This window comes from Petaurus breviceps, unplaced genomic scaffold (genome assembly GCF_028583685.1).
Source record: "Petaurus breviceps papuanus isolate PSGF00001 unplaced genomic scaffold, PetGlider_PUasm1.0 126, whole genome shotgun sequence".
NCBI classification, from domain to species: domain Eukaryota; kingdom Metazoa; phylum Chordata; class Mammalia; order Diprotodontia; family Petauridae; genus Petaurus; species Petaurus breviceps.
The window spans coordinates 53,676,720-53,699,466 of NW_027185655.1; the positions used below are offsets into that span (position 1 = coordinate 53,676,720).

Sequence of the window (22,747 nt, forward strand, 5' to 3'; positions counted from 1 at the left end):
TTTTTTTAATAGTTTTTCTCAATTACATGGACAAACAATTTTTAACATTCATTTCTGGTTTAAATTTTGAGTTCCAAATTCTCTCCCTCCCTTCTTCCCCTCTCCCCGACTTGAGACAGAAAGGAATTTTGTATAAGCTATGCATGTGCAATCATGAAAATATGTTTAATATTTCTAAGATATTTTAAAACAATAATAAAATGGTAATATTTAAAATTTGTTGCTTTTTCCAGTCTTTTCAGTTATGTCTGACTCTTCATGACCCCATTTGGAGTTTTCTTAGCAAAGATAGTGGAGTAGTTTGCCATTTCCTTCTCCAGTTCATTTTACAGATGAGGAAACTGAGGCAAATAGGGTTAAGTGACTCACCCAGGGTCACAGAGCTACTAAGTGTCTGAGGCTGGATTTGAACTCAGGTCTTCTTGATTCCAGGCTCTATCTTCTGTGTGCCCTAGCTACCCCATTTAAAGTTTAAGGTTAAAAAATCTAGACTGACATAGACAAAAAGAACACCAAATCAGAAGTTAAGAATGCTGAGTTCTAAATCCCAGTTCCTGCTGCTATTTAGATGTGTGAACGCAGGCAAGCAATTTATCTACTCTGGGCCTCTTTCTTCATCTGTAAAATGAAAGGATTGGGCAAGCTGATCTCAAAGGTCTCTCCCATTTTATAGGGTCCTGACATTTTGTAGGCCTATGGTCTATCTTCTTTGAGTTCTTACACAACATAGGACTACAGAAAGTTAAAGGGAACTGGTCCACTCTCCTTATTTTAAAGAAAAAAAAAAACTAGACTCTAAGGAAATAAAATGACTCTCCCCAAGGTCACACAGCATGTCAGAGACTTGAATTTTGGCTTTGCCAAAGTCTCCTGACACCAAAACATCTTTTTTTTCCCCCTACTTCTGTAGTAAAGAATTTTCACCTACTACTCCAGCTGTTCACTAGCTTCAAAAAGGTTCTGTGTCCCAACAATTCGTGGACTTGGCCTGTAGTGTGATACAATGAATGCCGAAGATTGTAAGATCATAGAGCCGAAGCTGGACCTCAGAAGCCACCTGGTCCAACCTCTTCATTTTATAGATGAGGTTAACTATAACCCAGGAAGGCTACGTCATTTGGTCAAGGTCACAGAGGGAATAGGCAAGAAAAACAAGATTTGAACCTTGGTCTTCTGACTCCAGAGTCATTCTACAAGGTGCTCAATTTGAATAGGATCTGTGTGATCCTGAGCCAGTCACATGACATTTGTCTGCCTCAGTGTCTTTTCCTATAAAATAAGAGAACTGGACTCAATGAGTTCTAAGGTTTGTTCCAAACCTAGATCTATGAAGTTATCATTTAGAGCTGGAAGGGATCCCAGAATCATCCATTAATAACCTCTAATTTGACAGAGGAAGACATTGAGGTCCCAGAGACATCACAGTCCATTTTCACAGAGAATTATTAAGATTTGGTCTCAGTCTGAAAGACTCCAAATCCAGGACTCTTTTCTCTACACTGTGATTATAATTATTTTATCCCCTGAGTAAAATATATGTATTTGCACTTCATGACAACTTTAGATTATATAATCATTAGTATTTTTTTAAAAATAGTAGACTCTCTACAGGGGCCACATAGAGCACTGGGCCTGGAGTGAGGAAGACTCATCTTGCTAAATTCAAATCCAGCCTCAGACACTAGCTTTATGACCCTGGGCAAGTCACTTAACCCTGTTTGTTTCAGTTTCTTCATCTACAAAATGGGCTGGAGAAGGAAATGGCAAACCATTCCAGTTTGCCAAGAAGACCCCAGATGGGGGTCACAAAGAATTGGACATGACTGAAAAATGACTCAACAATAACCATAGCAGTAAATATCAATGGGTGTATAAAAGTATCATCATTATCATTCTCTGAAGCATTTCCATCCATCCAATTTTTCCATGCTTGATATTTCTAAGTCAATGAAAATGTTTCAACATGGTAATTACCATTGATTTGTTAAAGCACATTATTAAATGCAGGCATCCCAAGATTTCATTGTGCTGCTGAATGAAGATAAAGACAATTGTACTTCCCCTGGAAAAATTCCATCCCTCCGTGAGTAGTGGCAGTGAGTCCTTCCTAAGGCTTGGACAGTTGGGCACACTGAGTTACACAGCCTTCCGAAAGCAGCTGATCCAGCTAAGGATGATACAAACAAGGGCTCCTGGTAGCTCACACAAGGGACAGAATTTGGACCAAGGGTTTTGAAAGGGGGATTTCTGATCAAGGTACAGACCAAAGATATTTTTAGTATCTCAGCAGAACGACTGAGAACAGGAAACAAATGAATGGGTTTTAGATTCAAGAAAGGTGGAAATCTAAAGAATGCCTGCTTCCTCTAGAGTCAATAGGGGTTTAGTTTTCTTACCTGTAAAAATGTATTTAACTGATTCTTGGACTTTTCCATAAATTTATGATCCACAGATTTGAAGGGCAGCTTGCTAAGAGAAGGCAACTGGACTTTTTTTAGTGAAGGGAAACACTGTAGGAGAGAGAAAAAAAAATGGAGATTTTTAATCCTTTGAAAATGCATTTCATGTCCATACCTTTCTACTAGTGATCCCACTTCTAGCACACACCCAAAGAGGTCAAAGGCAGAGAGAAAGGTCCAATATATAACAAAACATTCATAGTCACATTTTTTGGTAAGAGCTGTCCACAAGGTAGGCAAGCCAGCCTAGCTGAAGCAGTAAGAAGCCTTGAGGGAGAGCCAGGTGAAGATATGTGCCAAGCAAGTCAAACCACTATCTCCCTTCAGACCAGGATGGAGGCATCTAGGATCTTAAACCGAAGAATCCTGGAAATAACAGTGTCTCCCAGATCACCAATCCTGCTTCCAGTCTGGTCCTCTGAACTATCCTCCAAGAAAGCAACCCTTGTAGAGATGTAACTTGGCAACCCCCTTTGCAGGCACTGTAGCCCATGTTTCCTCAGCAGCCACAACTACTGAAACTCCACATGCTCCCCCCCTACAAAGTTCTTGACATCAAAGTCCTTGGTACCATCACATGTTTTAACAACAAAAATTGAAATCATTTCATCAGTGGGAATAATATCAAAGAAGATGCCTTAGTATCTGCTTTTCTGCTGCACTCTAAGAATTATGGGATCTTCTCATCTTACTGGCAGTTGAAACTTCTTATGTTTTTGTCTCCCCCTTTTAGAAAATGAGTTTCTTAGGAGTAGGGAATTTATTACTTTTCTATTTGTAAGGCTCTTAACACAGTATTTTGTACAATGGTAGGTACTTAATACACAGTTTTTCATTCATTCATCTATTCAAATAACTTGAAAAAGAGTAGATGTCCAACTAAGGAATGACTAAACCAGTTATGGCACATGAATTTAATGGAATATTATTGGTCTAGAAGAGACAATGAACATGATCAGTACAAAAATCACGAAAGACTTACATGAGGTAAGCAGAGCCAGAGTATGTAAGGACTACAATAATGTAAATGAAAGAATCACCACCATCAGAATCAAAACAGCCCTTTGTGTAGCTATAATCAATTAAATTTGGCCCCCAAACATGGGCAGAAGCCAGCTCCAACTAGACAGCTGATTGTTAAATTTTCAGTGTGAGCATTTACATCTTGGGGCTGGCAAACACTGGCAAACAAAAATCAGAGTTTGATTTATTGTTCCATTGATTGTCTAGACTTAAGAAAGTGATGGGGTGCAGTGGATACAATTCTGAGCCTGAAATCAGAAAGACTATCTGCCTGAGTCCAAATCTTGCCTCAGACACTTACTAGCTGTGCATGACCCTGGGCAAATTACTTAACCTGTTTGCCTCAGTCTCCTCATCTGTAAAATGATCTGGAGAAGGAAATGGCAAACCAGTCCAATATCTTTGCCAAGGAAACCCCAAATGGGGGTGGCTAGGTGGCACGGTGAATAGAGCACTGGTCCTGCAGCCTCAGACACAACACAAGAACTACCCATGTGGCCTTGGGTAAGTCACTTAACTCCAATTGCCCTACCTTCCTGCTCCAAAAAGCAAAAAACAAAAACAAACCCCAAATGGGGTTATGAAGAGTTGGACACGATTGAAACAACTGTACAACAAGAAGAAAGTGATGGATAAAATGCTAATAATACCAATTAAACTTAGAAGTGTGTCTTTTTTTGGAGAGCTGGTTCCTAAGCATTCACCAGCCTGCCCTGTTTTGCCCCAATGAAGGGGCGTGAGGACGCGCACCTCCTTTGGTTTTTCTCATCTGCTTTTTTCCTCTTCTTTGTGGTAAAGGATGTCTCTCTGGATGAGAGAGGAGGGAATTTTGGGAAATAAAGATGAAGGAAAAACAAAAGGAATTAACAACATTTTTTTAAAAAAGAAAATGCATTTTAACAAAGATTTATGATCTTAGAACATTTTCCCCATATAGGTTTTGTTCAGAGCAGAGACTCAAGGATCCAATGAAGTCAACTTAGCCTGAGTTTCTGTAGAATATGACATGCAATTGGGTAAGAAACAAGGCTCCTCCTTGGCACTGTCTGAAAGCTTGGGGACAGAGGAGCTAAACTGGCAAAAAAATTCATTTATCCTCCACAGCTGCACAACATGCTTGCTCTGGAAAACTGGGTCAGCTTTATAAGGGTCTGAAGATACTTTATTAAAAAAAGAGTCTATTTACAGCTCCTCAGCAGTCAGCGGGCAGAGTCTGTTAAGAGAGCTGATGGGAAACAAAGGGCTACTCAGAACTCAGCTCTTTCACTGGTCCCAAATAGAAAAAGGCTTTGGCTGCAGGTTTCTTGGTCAGAGAATGGGCTGTGGGTTTTAGCTGCATCCACTTTAGCCTCTCTCTTCCTCACCGAACCCCCCTCCAACCTCCCCCCCCACCAAATCAAAACATCTCTTCCATTAAGGGTTGAGTTTCTCTTACAGCTCAACTGATATTTTCTCTCTCTCTCCATACACACATATATACACATACACATGTGTATATATGTAAACATAATCACTATGATTGTATATTCTATATATATATGATCACACTGATATGAAACAGAGATAATGTATTAGACATAGCCTTTTATTGTCTATCTTCGCTATCGTTTATGTGACTATGATTCTATGCATTATGATTATATATGATATATGCCACATATATAATATATGATAATCTTTCATGTCATATCACATGGACTATATGATCTATCATGAAAAGTAATCCTCTTAGCTGGTTCCAGCCCTTTCTTCCTGTTTTGATCCTTTTGCATAGACAGTCACAAGGACCACCATCTTGGCATAGCAGGGGCTGGATTTAAAATACCAAGGAATCATGCAGACAAGGTAGGTATGGATCCTTTGGTTGGGTATAAAATGAAAACTGGTATAGGCCCTCACAGACAGAGAAGGGAGAATTCTAGGTGTACAGGAGCCAACTGAATCAGCACAAAAGTGGCATTTAACCACGGAGGACTCAGGGGCAGATGGGGTTCAGGGTCATGTTGGTAATTTAGAGAAATAAAACAAACAGTGGGATCTGGAACCAATGGTGGAGGCCACTAGGGATTCAAAAAGGTGCTTCCTTGTGGGAAGGCAGATTTTGAAAGACCAGAAGCTCACCTGGGTGGAGGTTTATTGCTCAAATAAAACAAAGAGGGAGGCATAGAAAAAAAATGATCTATTTTTTCCTTCTAGGTCTTCTATTAATCCATTTTTGGGGGGACATTTTCTCAGTCTTTTCCCAAATACGTCGTAATTCCTGGCCCATATTTGAATTTATAAAGCAGTCATTAACTTTTTTACTTGGCCTCTCTTTCTTATCCTTTCCAAAGCAGTTCAATTTAATAAATGGTTATTTGAAAAGCAATTTTTTTCTTTATTTTGGGGAATATTTTTGTCTGTTTTCTTTCCACTGCGTTTTTTCATGGAAATGTATCTTGCATGACTACACATGTATAATCTATGTGAAATTGCCTGATTTCTCAAAGTTGGGGGAAGGGAAGGAGGGAGAGAATTTGGAACTCAAAATTTGAAAAAAAATAAAAGAATGTTAAAATTAGTGTTTGGGGTGGCTAGGTAGAGCAGTGAATAGAACATTAGCCCTGGAGTCAGGAAGACCTGAGTTCAAATTTGACCTCAGACATTTAACACAAAAACTAGCCATGTGACCTTGGGCAAGTCACTTAACCCCAATTGCCTTACCTTTCCCCCTCCAAAAAGAAAAAAAAAAGAATGTTAAAATTGTTTTTACATTTAATTGAGAGGAAAATAAAATATTAAGTAAAAAAAGATCATTGTGGAACTGAATCTGGTAAACAAAGTAAATATGTAAATTTTAAAACACTTTTTAAAAATTAAAAAAAAGATTATTAAACCACCTAATTTTTATAAAGCACTATATTAGGTGCTGGGGCAGGGGAGGGGGGGGGAAATAAACAAACAAAAAAAAAACCAGCTCCTTCCTTTAGGAAGTTGATCATCTATTAGGGGAGAAAGATCTCTATGCACACAAGTAACTATGACATATGGAAAGCAGACAACTAAAAAAAAAGAGAGGTTGGACAAGCTGCTGGGAGTGATTTGAGGAGGGAGGTCTCACTTTCACCTAGTGCATGGGGAATGAAGAGAAAGGGGAAGGGGGATGTCAAAGAAAGCTCCAGGAGTGTGGTCACACTTGGATTGGACCTTGAAGAAAAAGTCAGACTTTAAGCAGCTACGTGGCGCCATAGTGCAAAGAGCGTTGAGCCTAGTAAGGAAGCCCTAAGTCCAGCCCCAGACACTTACTAGCTGTGCGATCCTGGGCAAGGCACTTAACCTCTGCCTCAGTTTCCTCATCTATAAAATGGGGATAATAATAACACCTGCCTCCCAGGGTCGTCGTAAGAATCAAGCGAGATAATATTTGTAAAGTGCTCAGCACAGCACTACATAAATGTTAACTAAGGTTATATTATTAAGAGATCAAGATGGTAAGGGGTCTGTCTACCCTGGGTCTCAGGGTCTCCATGCCTAAACAGGGGTATGGAGGCAAGGCAAGACCAAAGCACGGAGAGTTTTCCCTTTTGGCCGGATCACAAAGGACCTCAAGAGAAGTAATATGTGATAAAGACTGCAAAGACAGCTTGGAGTCATATTATGAAGAGTGCCAAATGTCAAGCTCAGGACGTCGTACTTTATTCAGTAGGCAACAAGAAGTCACTAAAAGGTTTTTTTGTAGAGGAATAGCAGGAAAATTCTTGTGCTTTGTTTCAAAGAGCTTGCGTAAAGGTAGGAAAAAGGAATGGAGAAAGGTGAGACTAGAGACCAAGGAGGGGGCAGGTGGGGAGGGTGTGAGCAAGAATGGTTTATATTAGGACTAGGACCGATGTTGAATTGTTGCTTCTCTAAAGAATTTCCCCCAATCTCAACCGTAGTTTCAAGAGATTCCCAACTCACATCAGAATGTCTGTCTTCTATTATCCCATGCCTATAATTCACATCCACTTTTCTCATACTTGAGAACGATTCTTTCATTTCTGTCTATTCATGATTTGAGTACTTAGGCAGTGACTGGAAGAAGCCAAAGAGGTAGCTTCCCAACTCCGAGGTCAATGATTCCATGACCAATCGATACCAATTATCAATAAAGCTATCAAGGCATTTTTGTAAAGCAGCCAAGGAAATGAAGAACGCTGAAATCTTCAAAGTTTAGAAGCCAGAGTTCATCACCAGGTCACTCGTTTCGATACTTCCAGCTTCATTAGTCTTATTGGTATGAACCCTTCTTCTTGGAACAAATTAATGACTACTTGGTGACTGATTGATTGATTGACACAAACACTGACATAGTAAGCACTTTAATAATTTTGCACTTTAGTAAATGACTTGGTGCTGGTTAAAATATTCAGTGGTTGGCAGTCAACTACATGGTGATAAGACTCCCTGACTAAGTAAGGATGGGCTTTGGACAAAAATATTGGGTCCATACTCAAAGCATTTCCAGATTGGTAGAATCTGCTAGAGCTTAGATTCTGCCTGAATAGCCTTCACCTAAACACCATAATGAGGTATTAGAGTAGAACTTTGATATTTAGAACAGCTATTGGAGAAGCCCATCTGAACGTTCATTTTGTAAAACAAAAACAAACAAAACCCAACATTCCATCACTTAAACAGGAAAACAGCTGAGTGGTGCAGTGGATAGAGAATTGGACTCGGAGTCAGAAAGACCTGAGTTCAAAACCTGCCTCAGATACTTGCTAACTATGTAACCCTGGGCAAGTCAATTAAACTCTCTAGAAACTGTTTCCTCATCTTGTGAAATGGGAATAATATTGGTATTATTTGTGAGAAACAAATGAGATAATATGACAAGCACTTCACATGCCAGCTATTATTATCCTAAAAAACTATTTCCAATTTGTCAAAATGCAAAGCAGGGGTGGATAAAGAGAAATCTACAAAAAAACAAGATGTTTGCTTTGATGATTAAGGCATCAAATACACTTGAGCATCCCAGCTTTGGAGTCAGAGGACCTGGGTTCAAGTCTCGTCTCCAAAATTACTATCTGTCACTTAAACTCATTAGGCTTTCCTCATTTGTAAAATGAGGGGGTTGGACTAAGTGGCCTCTGAGATCACTTCCTGTTCCAGATTTATGATTCCTAAGTAAAAAACTGAACTCAATGTCTGTACAATGTTACATGAAGGAACCCAAAACACAACAAACGCAAACAGAGGAAAGGACTGAGAGCATAAAAACAGAAGAAAAATATCAGCCAAATGTCAGCTCTTTTTTGGGGAAGATCTCTGAGTACAACACCCAAAAAACTGGGTATGCTAAAAAAAAAATCTTCTATTAAGTACTGCTCCCATGCCTCACTGTGGCACAGGGGGACCCCTGGATTGCTGAAGGTTATGCCAATTCATTGCACACTCCAGTAGATTTGACTCTGCTGGAAAGCTCCAGCATTCAGAGAGGCACATCACCTGAAGTTTGATCACTGGCTTATGGATCTTCTTATCCACATTAATCCACCAAGACCATCTGATAAGGGAAAGAGAAGATCTGGTCTGTATTGGGGAGTGAGCATTATTTGGACATGACAGGGGATAAACTAGATATATGTATGTGTGTATGTATGTACTTATGTTTGTACATATACATGCACACATAGACATACATGTATGTGTGTGTATTGTTGTTCAGCTGTTTTCAGTCGTGTCTGACTCTCCATGACCCCATTTGGTGTTTTCCTGGCAAAGACACTGAAGTGGCTTGCCATTTCCTCCTCCAGCTCATTTTAAAAATGAAGAAACTAAGGCAAACAGGGTTAAGTGACTTGCTTAGGGTCACACAGCTAGTAAGTGTCCAATTTTTCCAGATTTGAACTCAGGTCTTTCAGAATTCAGGCATGGTGCTAAATTCATAGAGATCTATGAATTAGTATAGGGAATTCTCAGATGAGGAAACTCTCTACCAAAGCAGATCCATAATGTCTCTGGAAATATCCTAGAAGTCATCCAGAGTACGGAGAAATCAAATTACTTATCCAAGATCACACAACCAGCATGGGTCAGAATCCAAGGCCAGCTCTTTCTCTGTTATTCCCACTGCCTCTTATCACTGTGACTCAAACATGTGAAAATCATCATGAAGACATGTACCCTCAATTAATGAATGAACTTATGGATGATACTACAGACCCATGAGCCACTGCTCTTTAGAAAAAAGATGAAAAATTAAGAGTCCCCGTGTGTCAGAAAAGGGCTTCAGGTGCTTAATATCCCAGCCAATTGGTCTTCTTAAAATTCCACAAACACAACACTCTCTCTTCCACCTGGGAGTCTTTTGTCCCCCACCTCATCTGGGAGGGGACTCCTATCTCCACTTCTTAGACTCCCAAGCTCCCTTTGATGTGTCCCCTCCACCCCCAAATTACACTGAACTTAGCTTGCCTACATGTTATAGTTGTTTTTTGTGTGCATTTTGTATTCCCCAACCCTCACCTGCCCCAGGTAGAATGGAAGCTCTGGGGGCAGAGACCCCTTCATTTGTGTCTCTTCACCCCCAGGGTGTGTCACAGTGTCTGGGATACAGTTGGCGTTTAAACGCTTTTCCGAATTGAAATATGCTCATCTTTGGAAAGTGGGGAAGAGGACAAATTACACTGGTTAGGCAGGTCATGGTAAGAGCAGTAACTGGCACGGTATTATAAGAAAAATCAACCCGTTTACAGCCATGCCAAAGAAAACAGCATTTCCATGGCAGTCAGTTTGGATTTATATAAATAGGGACTTCTGCCAGACCAGTTTCATTTCCTCCTATGGCAGAACAACAGACTATAAAAGACGATGAACAGATGTAATTTATTTTCAATTCAATTAAATTCAACTGAACAAACATGTGTAGTAAGCGTCCATTGTATGCATGGCATTGTGGGTACCTCTGTTCTGAGGACAGAAAGAGGAAAAGTTAAGAAAATCCCTGACCTCAAGGAGATATGAGTCAGGTTCAATGATGACAGGGGGAAAGGAGAGAACCAAAGTTCTCTGTGAGGGTTTGAGTGGACAGATCATTTTCATTTGATGGGAAGCAAGGAAGGTTTGGGGCAGCTAGGTGGTGCAATGCATAGAGCACTGGCCCAGGAGTCAGGAGAATCTGAGTTCAAATTCAGCCTCAGATGCGTACTAGCTGTGTGACCCTAGGCAAGTCACTTAACCCCTATTTGCCTCAGTTCTTCATCTGGAAAATGGGGATACACTGGAGAAGGAAATGGCAAACCACTCTAGTATCTTTCCCAAGAAAACACAATGGACAAAGCCTGTGATGTCAGGTAGGGTTGTTCATGACTGAACAACAGCAATCAGGGCTATTTACAGGGCTGTCGTCAAGAGAAATCTTTGTCAAGGCTTTATAAACTTAAAGCATTATTTATATGTAAGTTATTAATATAATTATGTCGGCAGAAGTCTAAATTCATTTAGGGTTTTCTTGGCAAAGATACTGGAGTGGTTCACCATTTCCTTCTCTGGCTCATTTTACAGATGAGGAAACTGAGGCAAACACTGTTAAGTGACTTGCCCAGGGTCACACAGCTAGCAAGTGTCTGAGGTCAGATTTGAACTCGGAAGATGAATATTCCTGACTCCAGGCCTGGTGCTCTATGCAACGGGTGCCCTAAATGTGTTTAGGGCTTCCCCTAAAGCAGGAGAGTCTACAACTGGATATATGGAGGAAGAATGGTTTAATAGGGTGATAAGACCCCAGATTGAGAGGCACAGTAAATAGAGTGCTGGGTCTGGAGTCAGAAAGACTCATCTTCCAGAGTTCAGCTCTGGCCTCTGATACTTCTAGCTGCGTGACAAGTCACTTAATCTTGATTTACCTCAATCTATAAAATAGGGATAAAAACATCCACCTCCTGGGGTAGTTGTAAAAGCTGAAATGACATAATAATTGTAAAGGGCTTTACAAACTGGACAGCACTATAATAAACGCCAGTTATTAGTGGTATTACTATTCTTGTTATTATGTGCTCCTAAGGAAAATGAAAGGGCTTTTGTCCTTGCAAACCTTTAAGCCAAAAAGAGGTCCTGAATAGTTTAGTTTTGAAAATGGCGATCACCCAAGTGGTCTCAAAGTCTCCAAATTACATGATTCTCAGAAGCTTTCCTTTCAATACCAAATTTCCTAAATGTCATGGTGAAAATACCATATTTCCAGAGCATTTAATGTAAGGGGAAAGGTTCATTTCTCTCAGTCTCAGTTTCTTCTCTCCTGTAATGTGATGGGGTTGGGACTGGATGCTATCAGGGGTCTCTCCCCCCACCCATTCCAGAACTTGAAGTACCCCAAGAATCCATACCTCGCTAAGCTTCCGATGCAAATTCTGAAACTCACTAAGCCTCCTGGGGACTGTCCAGTTCTTTGTTTCAACCCCTCCAACTTCTTGCAAGCTGACCATGACAAAATAGCAGGGCATTTGCTCCCCATTTTCTTCTAAAACCTTGAAGAAAACAAAAATGTAAATCAAATGCAAATCACATCCCTTTGGATAGTTGGCTTTTTTTTTTAAAGGAATAGTAAAATCATTGGTTTTATTTGCATGTATGTCAAACTGGTTTGCCAAGGGCCTCACCCATTTGACTTTATGAGTCAAAAACACATGATTTCCAGCCTCATGAAATCATTTTTTCATTAGTTGATATATATTTCCCAGCCCAGAATCAACAGCTCATTTCCACAAACGTTCCATCTGCATAATGGACCAACATGCCCTGTGTTACAAGTATGATAATATGATACGTATGTGACATAAAAATAAGGAAGCCTAAAGCAATATTCTAAATAATGTTCAAAATGGTAATGGGTCAGAATATTTGGTCAAATCCCATCCCTGATGAACTGTCAAGTGACTTGGTCTTGGATTCATAGGCAAATAGCCTTTATTCTTGGTCCCTTCACGTGGTCAATGAGATAACTGCCCGCCATGCTCCCTGACAAGTTGCAAAAATTGACCAGTTTACCAAAAAAAAAAGAAAAAAATTCATTTTATGAATAGCTACCTGGTGTCAACATGGGGAGAGGGAGAGGATTGACCCTGAGTTTTCAGTGATATAAGAGGGATCTCCCAGATGGGGAAATGTCCTTCACCACCGTAGGTCAGCACCTTCTCTGTAACTTGTACTATTAGAACTGGGGGGTCTTAACCTGGGTTCCATGAAATTCTTTTTCTAAAAATATTTTTATAACTATATGTCAATACAATTGATTTTCTTTGTAATTTTATGTATTTAATTTAACAACTATAAGAACGGTATTCTGAGAGGCACTCCATAGGGTTTATCAAACTCAAAGGGCTCTGTGTCACAAAAGGTTACCTATGGTGAAGCCTCTCTGCTGAAGGGTCTCATAGCCAGCATTTGTCAGAGGTGAGACTGGAACTCAGATCTTCCTGGTACAAAGTTCTGCTCATTGTCTCATACAAATGACATTTATTTCAATAGGATGATAAAGGAATGAGCTAGGAGAAAATGTCTGGGGTATAGTGTAAAGAACCCTTGATCCAATTGCAGCTAGGACTTAACAGCTGCATGACCTTGGGCAGATCCCTTAAGCTCTCTGAGCCTTCGTTTCTCCATCTGTAAGATGAGGAGAATAATTCCTCTTAGTATTAAACCTTACCAGACTGTTGTGAGGATATAATAAGATAATGTATGCAAAGGGCTTTATAAGCCTTAAAAATCTACCTGAACACTGGGTATTCTATCTCTATTATTATTTCCTCATCGGTAAAATAGGAAATTGTGTCCTACCTACTATAGAAGATTGCTGTAAGGCTCATGTTTAATGGCTAGTTATTCCTATTCTCCACCCCACCCCACACACACATGCACACACTCATGGTGAACCCCTGTTTTAGCATCGCATAAGTCTGATCTTCCTGGCCTAGCAAGCTCAAGAGCTTTCCACCACAAAATGCAAAAGGTTATCTGGCTTCCCCTGGTCCTTCCCCTGAAAATTCACTGTGTTCCATTGCGTGGTACCATAGAAGGAGCACTAGCTGCTCCAAATCCCATCTCTAGCACTTATTACCTCTATGACTTTGGGAAAGCTTTGGGAAATCTCCCCAGGCCTCAGTTTCCTCCTTGGTAAAATAAAAGGAACGGGAACATAGGTCCCTTCTGACTTGAGATGTTTGAATCTATGAGTATCTTTGAGTTTACCTTGGTTTTCCAAAGGGTTAAAGAGGTAATCTGATAAAGTAGTCTACTTTATTATTTAAACTTTCTATTAGTAGAGCCAGGGAGATGATTTCAAAGACCAGCTAACACACATGCAGGTAGGTATAGGGTAGACTTCTGGAGATCATGTTTTTTCTTTGTTATCTAACCCAGATTTATAGGTCTAATGGTGGGGTTTTCAGGTCAGGTAAAGGGACAGTGGCAGACCAATGGATGCCAATATTTAGGGCAGGCAGGAACTTAAAACCCACTTCAAATCACAAGGCACTGGCAGCCACCAGAATGACCAGCCTTGTGATAAGTAACAATGGTGGTGCACAACCATGGTTGACTTTCCCTGAAACAAAACCCTGTCTCTGTGTGCTGACAAATAGCTGAACAGATGGGAAGGAGAATCTGTCAGTGGTAATTGCACAGGGACCTAGAAATGTCTTTCCCTCTAAACTGAACAGAGTGTTAATGGAGAAAAAAAGATACCACGCATTCCCCAGTCTGTTTTCCCTATTTCACCAGAGAAAAGTAATAGATTTAAAACATGTGCACACAAACTCTCTCTCTCTCCCTCTCTCTTTCTCTCTCTCTCTCCGTCTCTGTCTCTCTCCTTCATGCCACCCCTCCCTTCCCCCTCTCTCTCTCTCAAATCAGATTTCAGGCCAAGGATTAGAGACAAGAAATCTAAAGATTATCTCTTATTTCACCACAAGAAAGGATGGAACAACCAGAGGGCATTTTATGTTTTTGTGCCTTCGCCCTGAAATGCTAACACACCACTAAGAGGCCTCTTTCTATCCCACTCTGCAACCTCTTCTCTTTTCCCTCTAATGGCTCCAAGTGACTCACTCCATCATATCTCAGTCTTTGATGAGGACAGGAAAACCAATCGATGTTTTCAAGGACATTAATGGAGAGACCCCTGGCAATACTGGCGATGGATTCCAATACCCTGCCCTCTCCTATGGGGCAAAGGGCCGGATCAGTGCTCTGTAGCTGCTCCCATGACCAACTCAGGGTTGATACAAGAAAAAGGAATGAACAAAATAGATAAAATATGGAAGAATAGAGTGAACTTGAGTGTTTGTATGTTTCTCAAACACTAACAATGCTCCAAAATAACAAGGATGGTTTCAAAAAAAGACACTCTTCCTCTTAACCAAAAATTTAAACCTGGCTGAGAGTGAAAGTAGCCTCACCTACCTCTCCATTGTTGATGAAGGCCTTCCACATGCCGAGATTCTCACACCACCAATCTGTCCTTGCTATGTGTAGCTGAAGGTCATTTCGTTCTTTTTCTATGAGAATGATTTCTTCCTTCAACTTGGAAACAATCTGCCACAAGAAAGAGAGCATATTGTTTAGGAAATATTTTCGGTGACCTCATTCTACTTGATGGTAAGGTAGGCAGGGTCATCATGATCCAAAGCATCATGTTATTGGCTCCTCCATCAGTCATCTCTGACTAATAACAAGATATCCCTCCTCCATACTCCCAAAGCAAGGAGGCAACATGGTACAGTGGACTGGCCCTGGAGTCAGGAGGACCTGAGTTTAAATCTGGCCTCAGACACTTAACACGAAACTAGCCATGTGACCTTAGGCAAGTCACTTAACCCCAACCTCCCTACCTTCCCCCCCCCCCAAAAGAAAGGAAACTTGAAGCAAACAGGATATGTAATATGCCCAGGGTCACACAGCCAGTAAGTAATGGAGCCTAGATTTGAACTCCTCTTCCCGACCCAGGCCCAGGGTTATATTTACTGTACTACCTTGAAGGCTCCCAGTCTCAGTTTCCTCAGCTGTAAAATAAAGATTTAAATGGAGATATACAATGAAGATAGTACCTACCTCACAGAGCTGTTGTGAGGGTCAAATGAAACAACATATGCAAAGTGATTGGCAAACTTTAACATGCTATATGAATGCTAGCTATCATTATTAATTATTACCACTATTATTATTGGAGGAGGGAAGGGAGTAAGCATGCCAGGCCCTATGCTAAGAGCTTTTTATACATATTCCCTCATTTCCTCCTCACAACAGCTCTACAAAATAGAAAATAAAATATATTAGGTAATAAAATATTATTAATATTAGGTAATAAAAAATATTATTACCTCCATTTCACAGTTGAGGAAACTAAGGTAAACAGAGATAAAGTGAATTGCCCAAGGTCACACGACTAATAAATGTTAATTGTCTGAGATCAGATTTGAACTCAGGTCCTCCTGATTCCAGGGCCAGTGCTCTATTCACTGCACCACCTAGCCACCCCTCCCCTTCCTGGTTTTAAAAGAACAACCCTAGAATCCTGTGACCTAACTGTAGTTAGTTAACCAAGGGATAAACACCATTGCCACATTTGAACCCAGGCTATTTTCACCCCAAGACCAGTTCCCCTCCCAATTCTGTTACTTGAATATCTAAATTTCTTTAGATAGAACTATTGCTTAACCCTAAGTAAAAGTTAAAAAAAAAAACTTCAGTAGGTAATTTGAAGAATTTTTTGATATTTATAATTCAAAATGAAATCCACCCCTATGTTTTAGCTTAAATTTCTTTTAAGAAAACCTCAAAAAATAAGGAAACTAGAAGTTTTTGTCATAAATATAGCAGCAAAGCAAGGATCTCCCACGCCCTTCCTGGTTATTTGACACATATGATGGTAATGACAGCAATAAGACAAGAGAAAGAAATTAAAGACATAAACACCGGCAGAGAGAAGACTATCCCCATCTGCTGAGGGCTTGAAAATCCACTTAGAAAGCCTCAGATAATCAGCAAGGAAACTAACTGAGACAACTCCAGTAAAGCAGCAGAAAACAAAACAAACACCAATATTGTTGGCATGTCTATATAGCAATAACAAAAGCAAAGAGGACAGAGTAGAAACAGAGAACCCATTTAAAATAATGACAAAATATATAATGTATCTGGGAGTCAATCTGAGAAGGTTACACTAGAGACGTATAAATATAATTATAAAACAGTCTTCATACAATTAAAAGATAGAGGGCCCATCTATTACTCATTCTTGAACCATGCTCTAATTACACAAATGATGATAGTACATAAATTAATTTACAGATTTAGCACCATACCAATCAAACTACCAAAATGATACATTAGAATTAGAGAAAATAATAGTAAAATTAATTTAGAGGAACAAAAGATTTAAAACCTTAAGGGAAATAATGATTAGGTTGGGGGAGAGAGTAGAAATTAAGCTCTCTATATAGATGTGAGCTAGATCTATGGAGAATCCACCAACAGTATATATTTCAAAGAACACAAAAACTGTGTCTTATTTTCCCAAAGCTCAGGTCTGAGCACTTCACCCCCGCCCCATTCAATAAACTCTAGTGGCTCCTTCTAGGAACAATTATAAAATCCTTTTTTTTGGCATTGAAAGTCCTTCATGCCCTGATCCCTTCTGCTTTTCCAGTTTCATTTAGTTTCCAAGTAACAACAGAATGACCTTTATTTATAATTTGATTAGTATTCAATCAGAATAAACAGATGTTCTCCTCAAGTTCTCCCTTCTTCCTTAACTTTCCCATTACTATGGAGGGTACCACCATACTCTCAATCACCCATGTTTATAACCTAAGGGTGATTCTCAATTTCTCACCCTCTCATCCGCACCATTTTGTTGTTGTTCAGTCATTTCTGACCCTTCGTGACTCCAATTGAGGTTTTCTTGGCAAAGATACTGGAGTGGTTTGCCATTTCCTTCTCTAGCTCATTATACAGATGAGGAAACTGAGGTGAACAGGGTTAAGTGACTTACCCAGGGTCACACAGTTAGTAAGTGTCTGAAGCCAGATTTCAACCCAGGTCTTCCTGAATCCAAGCTCTCTCTATCCATTGTGCCACCTACCTGCCCCACTTCATCTTCTTTTCTTTTTTCTTTTTTTTTTTTGTTCTGGAGGGCAATTGGGGTTAAGGTCACACGGCTACTTTTTTGGTGTTAAGTGTCTGAGGCCGGATTTGAATTCCAGGGCCAGTGCTCTATTTACTGTGCCACCTAGCTGCCCCCAAGGGCCCTCCTATCTTGAAGAGCCCCAGTTGATCCTGTCTATATGTTGTTGGTACACAGTTGCTTGCATGTTTTCTCTCCCATTAGACTATGAGCTCCCAAGGGTATAGACAGTCTTTTGGGGTTTTTTTGCAACCCAGCACTTAGCACAGTTCCCAACACATAGTAGGTACTTAGTAAATGTTTTTTAGTTTGACTATTTCTTTTGTTTTTGTTTTCTTGTTTTCTGAAAGGCAACCAGGGTTAAGTGACTTGCCCAGGGTCACACAGCTAGTAAGTGTTAAGTGTCTGAGGCCAGATTTGAACTCAGGTCCTCCTAATTCCTGGGTCAGTGTGCCACCTAGTTGCCCCTGTCTTGTCTATTTCTAAAGATTTATTCCACTGCCAACTCTGACTACAGGATAGTGATGCAGAGAGCAGATTCCCTTTATTTTTGTAATCTAATTGGTCCTCTGGTGACCTGGAAGACTGAACAAACATGCCCCCCATGAGTGTCAGACTGATTACCAGGCAGTGACTCATCCATGGAAAAGAATATGAGACTCAGTGTTCTTATGGCGACAGAGGAAGCCTGGCTGTTTTAATTCTCTTGTTAGCACAGACTGTTTATTATTAAATTATATTTAATTCACCTCTCTTTTCTGGTCCTGGGTGAAGGCTGTAACTCAAAGTTAGGCCCACATATCGTTTCTCTAGACTATAGCATTGCATTATCTATGAAAAGACATAAATTATTGGCTGTAAATTGTTGATGGAGGTTTTAATATGAGAGGTTTTTGAGATCTCCTAATTATATTACATCTATTTTTAGGCAAGCTCAGCCAATGCCAAAGCATCCATTCACTGTGTGTATGAAGGAGAAGGAACATGGCCTCACGGATAGAGGATGAGGACTGGAGCTAAAATGCTTGGGTTCAAGTCTAGTTTCTACCACATATTAATTGTGGGAAAGTTCTCTTAACCTCCTAGCTAATTTTCTTTTTCAAAAAAAATTTAATATTTTAGGGGCAGCTAGGTGGTGCAGTGAATAGAGTACCAGCCCTGGAGTCAGGAGAACCTGAGTTCAAATCCAGCCTCAGACACTAACACAAAACTAGTCATGTGACCTTGGGCAAGTCACTTAACCTCAATTGCCCTGCCCTTCCCCTTCCAAAAAAAGCCAAAAAAAAATTAATATTTTATTTTTTCCCAATTAAATGTAAAAACAATTTTAACATTCTCTTTTTTTAATTTTGAGTTCCAAATGCTCTCCCTCCCTTTCCTCCACCCTCTCATTGAGAAGGCAAGCAATTTGACATAGGTTATACATGTGTAGTCATGCAAAAGAAAACACAGACAAAAAAAAACCAAGAAAAATAAAGGAAATAAAGAAAAAGTATCTTTGATCTGCATTTAGGCTTCAATAGTTCTTTCTCTGGAGATAGACGGCACCTTTCATCATAAATCCTTCAGAATTGTCTTGGATCATTGTACTGCTGAGAATAGCTAAGTTATTCACAACAGATCATTATACAATATTCCGGCTAATTTTCTAAGACACTAAATTAAAAATGAATTACTGACTTGCAAAAGTAAGAGGAATTTCTATACTCAGAATTCCACTCACCAATGAAATTATGGGTCCAGGCCAAAAGATAAAAATAGAAAGCACCAGTGGTGATTTACATATGCTCCCTGTTCAAAAACATAGAGATTGATGCATACATTCACAGAAGGCCTAAATGATTCATAAAAAATATACAATACAAATGTAAACTCCTTCAGGACACAGATAATTTAATTTCTGCCTTTGTATCTCTCGCATCTAATATAGTGCTTATCATGCAGCAGGCCTGCTGATTGCTTGGTAATAGTTTCACATTTTAAAGTTGCCTTTCCAGGGGCAGCTAGGTGGTACAGTGAATAGAGCACCAGACCTGGAGTCAGTAGGACCTGAGCTCAAATCCAACCTCAGATAACTTGACACACTTACTAGCTATGTGACCTTGAGCAAGTCACTTAACCCCAATTGCCCTGCCTTCCCCCCTCCAAAAAAAAGACAAAGTTGCCTGTCCCCATTTCCTAGACTAAACAGGACTCAAACAGACAATTCCAGAAGCAGAGAGGTCCAGTGTGGAAGGAAGGTCAATGAAATGCTTTAACCAGTGAAAACTCATTATTTCAATTAAGCGCGTGCAATAGGTCAGAATTCATCCTGGATCACACAGCTTAGGCTCTGGTGTGGGGCCTGCTGATTAATTCTTAATCTTTGAAAATCTTTTCATAAGCTTCTAACAAAGTAATTTCTTGCTAGAAAATAAGCATGGTACAGGGAGAAAAAGCACTGATACTGTATTCATAAGCCCTGAATTCTGGTCTTGGATGAATCACTTACTGGAAAGGAGCAAATTTAGCTCCCTCAGTTTTTTCCTCAGTATAATAGGGATAATAATTTGTGCCATCTCCCTCGCTGGATTGCTGTGAGGAAATGTACTTTGCGAATAATCATGTGACATTATGGTAATGATTCTAGGTGGTACACCAAATGGTAATTCAAGCTACCAGAAGGAAAGAATGGTACCTAACTTACTACCAAGAGATGATTTGGTTGGGCAGAAAATAGTTCCACCCTCCCTGCAGACAAAGGATGAGAGCTCATGACAAGAAGACACAGATAAACTACCATCAAATGAGATAATGTGGGAAAAGCTCCTCGTAACTGGAAAGGTTCCATAGAAATAATTACTGGTGCTTCAAGGTTGGCAAAATGTTTTACAAATATTATCTCACTTATATAATACATCTATGAATGCACGTTAATCTATCTGGGAAATGAAAAGAATAAAATATTATGACATTAAAATGAAGTCTTCAATAGTCTCAAACAAAACAAATGGGAAAAAATTGATCACATTTAATTTTTTTTTTGTGGAATGAGGCAATTGTTACTACTGAGAAGAAACTTGGATCTGAATTCCACTTCTGTTGCTTACTAGATATGTTAATGTAATCAAGTGATTTAACCCTCTTGAGCCTCAGTTTCCTCATCTGTAAAATGGGATACTAATATCTAAAATACTTACTTTGTAGGACTGTTGTGAAACTCAGATAAGATAATAAATGCAAAGGGGTTGACTAACCTTAAAAAGTTATGTAAAGAAAAGCTTTTATTATTATTGTCCGCTATTGATATCAGGCAAATCAACAAGTATTTATTGAATGCCTACTGTGTGCCAGGCACTATACTAGGCACTGGGGATGCAAAGACAAAAATGTATCCATCTCTGCCCTCAGGGAGTTCACATTTAACAGGGCAGACAATGCGTAAATATAGTGTGTCCCAAAAGTAGAAGTGCAGTTTTAAATTATTAATGGCATAAAGCTTTAAAGTTTTAAGCGATTAAAAACTTAAATTAATTAAAGCTTAATGCTATTAGTTTAAAACTACAGTAAGACTTTTGGGACACCTTTGTATCTTATATACAAAATACGTGTACATCTCCCTTGCTAGATTGTAAGCCCTTTGAGGGCAGACACTTTTTCATTTTTGCCTTTGTTCCCAGTGCCTAGTACACAATAGGGACTCAATAAATGTTAGTTGATGGATACTGATAGTTGACATTAATAATAACAGCTCATAGTTATATAGAACTTGAAGGTCAAAACATTTTGCGTTTTAATATATACACACATGCATATATACACATACATGCATATGCACATTTATACACACAGACACATAACATGTATGTGTGTATATATGTACATGAATATATCTCACAACAACCCTGGGAGGTAAGAACTCCAAATCCTCCTCATTAGTAGGGTATAAGAAAGACTTCCTGTCAGCATGCGCTATCAGCTTTTGCTTAGCTACTAAAACAGATCGGAAATTCTAAAGAGGAAATTGAAAACTAAACTGTGTTACCTTCTTATCAGGTTTGGGTGCGCTTTGAATAGAATGCAGAGCTTGCTTTTTATAGTCCAGTTTCTCGTTTAGTTCCCGTAATTTGTTCACAGCATAACTGGCTTGTTCATTGATCTGATCATTGGCTTCTTCCATGCTTTCCTCCCCGGCTTCACCTCCTTGGCTCTAGAAAAGAAGTCATCAGAGTTTTAAATTCCAGCTGGCCAGGTTGTTTAATTAACATGGCAGATCCATGCCAGGATTATCTACCAACATTAGTCCAAATGCTCAGTCACTAGTCCTATGGCACGCCAATACGGACACCATCAGCAAAACATTTTTCTTCTGTAAGTGAAAGTGAGAAATGCTTCAGAGCCCAATGACTAGTATCCACAGTCTCATAAGAGATATAAATATTGTATCATGGCCTGAAGGGATGGGAGAATAATTATTCATAAGAGTTGCTGTGGTATTTTCTACTTCTCCAAGGTCTGAAGCAAGGGAGCCTTGCTAGGCATGGAACCAGAGGGCTGGAAGGCTCCTGGGGTGGGCCCCCTTATTAACTAAACAAACATTCTATGACTCATGTTTGATATGAGAATATGGCGAACTGTCATATTCCTGAGAGAAACATCATGGGAACTGTTACCATTTTAAATAAAATTCCCATATCTCCTGCAGCAAGGGCTCTTCCTGAATGAATCTGCTAAATTACATCTTAATAATATGCAGTTTGCAACTTGCTTACTGGGGCGTTTTACAACCAAATTAGCAGGTAGACATTTGGAATATTCCCTGCACTGACAAGGGCCTAATTCCATTTCTCTAAGTAATGACTGCCCATTGGGTGGATTTGGAAACTTCACATAAACCTGATTTAGACCTAATGGCACACGGCAAAGCCCAAGGCAAAGCTGCCTAGACTGCCTTCTGTGGTTGTCTGATCCCAGCTATGGCTCAATTGCTACATTTGATACCATGCAAAGAGTGCTGAGTTTGGAGCCAAAGGGACCTGGGTTTAAATCCCATCCCTGACATTTACTAGCTGTGTGACCACGGGCAAGCCAAATTAAGTCTCTGAGCTCTGGCTTCTCCATTTACCATATGAGGTTAGTAATA

General features: G+C 39.7%; 1 protein-coding gene across 1 annotated transcript in view; it reads right to left on the minus strand.

Annotated features, from left to right (window-relative positions):
• Positions 1 to 22,747, minus strand: part of SNX25 (sorting nexin 25) — a 256,900-nt gene that overhangs the window by 33,689 nt on the left and 200,464 nt on the right. Inside the window, exons 10-13 of the mRNA XM_069095984.1 lie at positions 21,650 to 21,814; positions 14,904 to 15,035; positions 11,831 to 11,971; positions 2,397 to 2,510 (exon numbers count right to left, since the gene is read on the minus strand). Coding sequence (XP_068952085.1) covers positions 2,397 to 2,510; positions 11,831 to 11,971; positions 14,904 to 15,035; positions 21,650 to 21,814 — 552 coding nt within the window. The remainder of the gene's footprint in view (positions 1 to 2,396; positions 2,511 to 11,830; positions 11,972 to 14,903; positions 15,036 to 21,649; positions 21,815 to 22,747) is intronic.